Genomic DNA, 6644 nt, shown 5'->3' with positions numbered 1-6644 from the left:
ATAAATCTAGTCCCATTTGTCAGCATTTAGCCCATATCCCTCTAAACCCTTCCTATTCATGTACCCATCCAGATGCCTTTTAAATGTTGTAATCGTACCTGCCTCCAGCACTTCCTCTGTCAGCTTGTTCCATACATGCACCACACTCTGTGTGAAAGAGTCACCGCTTAGGTCCCCCATATACCTTTTCCCCTCTCACCTTAAACCTATGCCCTCTAATTTTTGATTCCTCCACCCTGGGAAAAAGCCCTTGCCTGTTTAACCTATCCATGCCCCTCACGATTTTATAAACCTCTATAAGGTCACTCCTCAGCCTCCGACGTTCCAGAGAAAATAGCCCCAGACTATTTAGCCTCTCCCTATAGCTCCAACCCTCCAACCCCAGCAACATCCTTGTAAATCTTTTCTGAACCCTTTCAAGTTTCATAACATCCTTCATATAGAAGGGAGACCAGAATTGCATGGGTTGGTCATGGGTTGGCAGGTGCTGTGTAAAAATTCTTAGCGAGTTGATAGTTTATTTGCCCCTATACCTTTATGATGAAACCTCACGAACTCTTGGAGGTTTTGTTTCTTGAATACATTCTTTGCATATTTCCCTGAAACAGCATTCTTTCAATTCATTCAACATATGACAGCCCCCACCATGTCCACACCCATACTTTCTGATGTCTTCCATCACTAATCTCCTTTGCTGACTTTGTACCTGAGTGCACCTCAAATTCTAATCTTGCCTCTTTCCTATACCACACTAATTCACTGATTTCCTGGCTCCCATATATGCTTCTAGCAACAGGCCTGCCCTCATACCGATTCTATTATTGGCAACTCTTAGTAAATCTTTTAATTATTCCTTACCCTTGCCTTTTCCTTCGTTGTATCCCAGCAAACCTCAAAATCTTTCTCCTTCATCATTTCCTTGGTTCTCTTTTCCATTTCTCCTTCTCAATGATAGTGTGTTGTCCTCAATAACTAGTCCAGCTCATGCTCAAATGCTATAAAGCCCTGTACAATTCTGAAGAAGTCATGGGACTCAAAACATTAACTTTGTTTTGCTGTCCGCAAGTACTGCTAGATCTAAGATTCTCAAGCTCTTTCTGTTTTTATTTCAGATCTCCAGAAACCACAGTATTTTGCTTTCATTATCTTCGTTATGTTGATGTGTGTTGAATATTGCATTTCAATTTTTTTTGCAGTAATAGGTAATAAAATTGTCTCTCATTCACTCAAAAATAACCTTGGAATTGGGCTCTTTTGGTTTGATTCAGTTAACTGCAATTTAATAGAGGTATAAAAGCTGTGTGCTGAAATCAATGTATTGTAATTGACCAAGAGAGGTTTTAAAAGACGGGAGATCATTTCCTTTCCTCACCTGGTTGTGGCATGAGGTGCAGGAAAGAAAATCAAGCTAAAATAAAATCAAAGAACTGTGGGTCCTGGAAATCTGAAACAAAAAAGTGCTGAAGAAACTCATCAGGTCTGGGAGCATCTGTAGAGAGAAAAACAGTTAATGTTTGTCCAGTGCTCCTTTGTCCAAAAATCACACTGTTGCTGAAATGAAGACAGAATTTTAATATTTGTCACATAAAGGAAGTAGAAGCCTCCTCTCTAACATTTGCACCAGGTGCCATCTCAACACAAACTGTATTGCTTAACATTTGGCATTGTAAAGTTAATCTTGTTGTATGAAAATGAAAAATGTCTCCCTCTTGTGCTTCTCTGAATATAGTGCATGATGGTTTATTTTTTTCCCAGGATGACTGCCTTAATATGTGTTTTTTTTAAAATTCATTCATGGAATGTGGGCATTGCTGGCTAGACCAGTTTTTATTATCCATTTCTAATTGCCCTTGAGAAGGTGGTGAGGAGCATGCTAATTGAACCACTTCAGAAAATGGGGGGCAGGTATAAACCTATAATGCTGCCAGGAAGGAAATTCCAGGATTTGAGCCAGTGACAATGAAAAAAACAACAGTATATTTCCAAGTCAGACTGTTAGGCGGTTGGAAGGGAACTTGTAAGTGGTGGTGGGGCTCCCATGCAACTGATACCCTTATCCTTCTAGGTCATTAGAAGTTGCACAGAGGTAGTGGTGGAAGGTACTATCTAAGAGTTGGGTGAGTTACTGCAATATATCTTCCAAATAGAAATACGCTGCTTCCACTTTGCTTCAGTGATGAGGGAATAAATGTTGAAGGTGGTGGATAGGGGCCAATTAAACAGCTGCTTTTTCCTGGATTGTGTCAAGGTTCTCGAATATTGTTGGAGCTGCACCTATCCAGACAAGTATTTCATCATAGTCGTGGCTCACGCATTTTGGTTGTTGCATAGGCTTCTGGAAGTTAGGAGGTGATTTACTTGTCACAGAATTCCCAGCCTCTGATTTGTCTTGTAGCCACAGTAGTTTCGTGAGTAGTCAATGGTAAACTTCAAAATGTTGATAGTTGGGAATTCAATGGTGATAATATTATTGAATGCCTAGCAGCGATGGTTAGATTCTCTCCTGTTGGAGATGGTCATTGTCTGGGACTTGAGTGAAGTGAATGTTAATTGCTGTTTATCAGCCCAATATGGAATATTGTCAAGGACTTGGTCTATTTGGACATGGACTGTTCCAGTATCTTGAGGAGCTGTGAGAGGTGCTGTTCACTATGCAATCAGAAAACATCCCCTGCTATGATGAGGAAATGGGCATTGATGAAGCAGCTGAAGATGGCTGGGCCTAGGACCCTACCTTGAGGAACTCCTCTAGTTGTGTCCTGGAGCTGAGATGACTGACCTCCAACAACCATAACGATCTTCGCTTGTACTGGAAACAACTCCAATCAATGGAGAGATTTTACTCCCAAATCCCTCAACTCCATTGTTAGGGATTGTTCTTGGTGCACTTCGTTAAACGCTACCTTGATGTCAAGAGCAATCACCCCCATTTTCGCTTCTGTTTCGCTCTTTTGTCCATGTTTGGACCAAGTAATGAGGTCAGAAGCTGAGTGGGCCTAGTGGAACCCAAACTGAGAATCAGTAAGCAGGTTGTTGTTGAGGAAGTATTCTTTGATATTACTGCAAATTACATGTTCCATCATATTGCTGATGATTGAGAGTAGCCCGATGGTACAGCAGTTGGAGGAATCATATTTGTCTTGTTTTTGTGCCCAGGTATATCCTATCCAATGTTCCACATTGCTGGGTGGATGCAAATGTTGTAACTGTACTGGAACGTTTGTCTAGGGGCACAGCTAGGTCTGGAGCACAAGGCTTTAGAACTGTTATTAGAATGTCATCTGGGTCCTTAGTGTTTGCAACATCTCGTCTTCAGCTGTTTCTTGATATACATAGAGTGAATTGAATTGGCTGAAGGCTTGCATCTACAGGAGGATGAGATGGATTATCCACTTGGCACTGCTAGCAGAAGATGCTTGTAAATGTTTCATGCTTATCTTTTGGACTGATGTGCCAGGCTCTCCCATTATTGATGATGGCGGTATTTATGCAGACTCTTTCTTCATTGAATAAATTGTCCACCATTATTCATAATTGGATGTGGCAGGACTGCAGAGATAAAATCAGATTTCTTAGTTGTGGGATCACTTAGACTTTATAGCCTGCTGCTCACATTGCTTGGTATGCAAATAGTCCTGTCTTGTAACTGTACCAGGTTGACATCTCATTTTTAGGTAGGCCTGGTGCTGCTCCTGGCATGCACTCCTCCATTGTTCACTTAACTAGGATTGATCTCCTGAATTGACAGTAATGTTAAAGTGGGGGATATGCCAGGCCATGAGGTTACAGATTGTGGTTGAATTTAATTGTGCTGCTGTTGATAGTCCACTGCACCTCGTGGATGGCCAATCTTGAGTTGCTAAATCTGTTTGAAATTCATCCCATTCAGCATGATGGTAGGACCACACAACAAAGCGTATTCTCAATGTGACAGCAGGACTTTGTCTCCACAATGACTGTTCAGTGCTCACTCCTATGTCATGTCATGGATGGATGCATCAACTACAGGTAGACTGGAGAAGATGAGGTCAAGTCAACTTTTGTCTCGTGTCGATTCCCTCACCACCTTCTGCCTGTCCAATGTGCCAGCTATGTCTTTTAGGACTCAGCCAGCTTAGTCAGCAGTGGTGCTCAGCATATCCCCTACTTTGCCAATTCAGGGGATCAATCTAGTTCAATGAAGAGTGCAGGAGGGCACGCCAGGAGCAGCACCAGTGGACATTGAAGTCCTTCACCCAGAGTATATCTGTGCCATTTCCACCCTCAGTGTTTCTTCTAACCAGTGTTCAACATAGAGGAGTACTGCTTCATCAGTGCATGATAATTAATAGGATGTCTCCTTGCCTATGTTTGACCTGATGCCATAAGACTTCATTTTGTCCAAAGTTAATGTTGAGGACTCGCAGGGCAACTCCCTTCTGACCATATAGCTCTGTGCTGTCACTTCTGGCGATGGTGGTATCTGGAACATTGTTTGTAAGCTATGATTCCATTATATGATTCCATGAGAATGGCTATGTCAGACTGTTTCTTGACAGCAGCTTTGTGTAACACCACTCCCAATCTTGGCACAAACCCTGAGATTTCAGTGATGAGGATTTTGCAGGATCAACAATGTGGCGTGTGGCATCACCAATTCTGGTGCCTTGGTCAATGCCAAGTGGTCTGTCTGGTCTCATTCCTTTTATCAGATTTGGTAGTTGTTAGATACAACTGAGTAGCTGACTAGGCCACTTCAGAGCATAGTTAAGAGTCAACCACATTGTGTGGACCTGGAGTCACAAATAGACCAGACCAATGAGGATGGCAGATAGTTCCTTCTCTAAAGGGCAATAGGATTTTCACAATAATTAAAGTGGTTACATGGTCACCATTATAGTAACTTACAATTCCAGAACTCAAATTTCACGATTTGCCATGGTGGGATTCAATCCATTGTCTGGGTTACTCAGAAAGTGTCAATAGTATTACTCCATGTGTTGTTTTGACAGTGAAAGAGGTTTATCTAATGGCATTACCTTAAATTAAATCCGCTTTGTCAGACAACCTACAACTCTCTCAGTCTCCATCTTGCTGAGCTTTGTTCTCTTGCAGCATGACATGTCAAGGGAAGCATGCCACAGTACATCCACATGATGTAGCCTGAGTCCAGGTACACAAGTGCTTGTGATTGGACTATGCATATGTAAATAACAACAGCGGTAGTCAAAAGTAATTGAGTTGATGATCTGCACTTCTATACCAGTCTTTACCAATTTATTCTCACCTATTCATTCCATTTCCCAGTTCCATTTTCTTTTATTTCCCATTGTTCCTTAAATTACTTCACAATAAAAATTTACTTATTCATACTTGCCTGTATTTCTCTGGTATATGTTTTTCTTCCTAAACGCATCTGTTTCACATGGAGTGGCTTTACTATTTTGGTTCCTCTTCTATACAGTTTGTTTTGAGGAAGCAAAATGCTGTTCTCCTTTATTACTTCACTGTAAACAAATTTCTTCAGTAAAAATCTTAAGTTGCCAATATTGCTGTTTGGCAACAATGTTCTTGCTACTGTTCACATTTTGGTCCCCATGACTTTCCTGCATTATAGAAGTATTCCCAGCAGGAGAGGGGCTGAGAAAGACAATCACTGCCAGTTCTCCAATGCTGCTCTTGGTCTTACCACTAGGAGCCTTTGTGATCAGATCTTTACACAGTTCCCCAATTTTTCTGACGCAGGCCCAAACCTACTGAACATTCACATTCCAACCAACCACAGGATCAGAAATATTAAGTTACTCATTGAAAGAATAAGCTGAATAGAACAAAATCCAGCTTTATCTGCATTGTATTAAACTAAAAATCATGTCGGCACTTGCTGTTTTTCTTTCATGCAGATGGAATGGTGTTTTGTGCTAATGACTACCTTCTGTGTCTACAGTATGAGTTAGTGGAGGAGAATAAGGACTAGGAGTAAATTATATAGCCCTAATCAACAAGCTCCACTATTCAATAAGATCATAGCTCACCTACTTAAATTTCCACCTTTCCTGAACTCACCTTTGTTTATGGTGATGAAGAGGTGTGGAGTACATCATCAACAAGAACTCCTGAAATCTTCTTGCACAGGAGAGGGCCTTTGGATCATCGTGTTTGTGCTGGACAGTCGAACTACCTAGCTGATTCCCATCTTCATGTATGAGACGCTCAGCTTTGCAGGTCACAGCTCTTCCAGCAGACATCCATGATGAGAGTGTATAGAGTGATAGCTGATCTATGGTTATCACGCTTATGTTAGCTCCCATAGCACAAATGTGAGATGTTGGGCACACAGTGCTGAAGAACTCCATGTATTTTTATTTCAGCTGCTGGTACTTACATATGTATAGTACAGTCACAGATATTTGTGTGTCTGAACACAACCTAAGCAACTTGGATGTACTATGGCATGCTTCCCTCCCCCTTCAAGGGAGCAGAGCTCATTAAGATGGAGACTGGGAGATTTATACATATTTTGAATCAACCTGTTCATAGATGTTAATAAAGACCTCTGGAGCAGGTGGGACTTGAACCCAGACCTCCTGGTCTAGAGACAGGGACACTATAACTGCACCACAGAACAGTTCCAGATCCTGGCAATGACCACCCGAATCTTCTCT

The 6644-nt window shown here is 41.5% G+C and overlaps 1 protein-coding gene across 1 annotated transcript in view; it reads right to left on the bottom strand.

Moving 5' to 3' along the window:
• LOC109935499 (dual specificity mitogen-activated protein kinase kinase 6) overlaps positions 1–6227 on the bottom strand; it is a 77276-nt gene extending 71049 nt beyond the window's left edge. The window contains exon 1 of the mRNA XM_048611100.1: positions 6046–6227. Coding sequence (XP_048467057.1) covers positions 6046–6227 — 182 coding nt within the window. The remainder of the gene's footprint in view (positions 1–6045) is intronic.
• Positions 6228–6644: the final 417 nt, after the last annotated feature.

The sequence above is a fragment of the Rhincodon typus genome, chromosome 23 (genome assembly GCF_021869965.1).
Source record: "Rhincodon typus isolate 14 chromosome 23, sRhiTyp1.1, whole genome shotgun sequence".
Taxonomy (NCBI): Eukaryota; Metazoa; Chordata; class Chondrichthyes; order Orectolobiformes; family Rhincodontidae; genus Rhincodon; species Rhincodon typus.
Note: the sequence above shows the minus strand (reverse complement) of the source record. Positions and strands in the feature narration are given on the sequence as shown.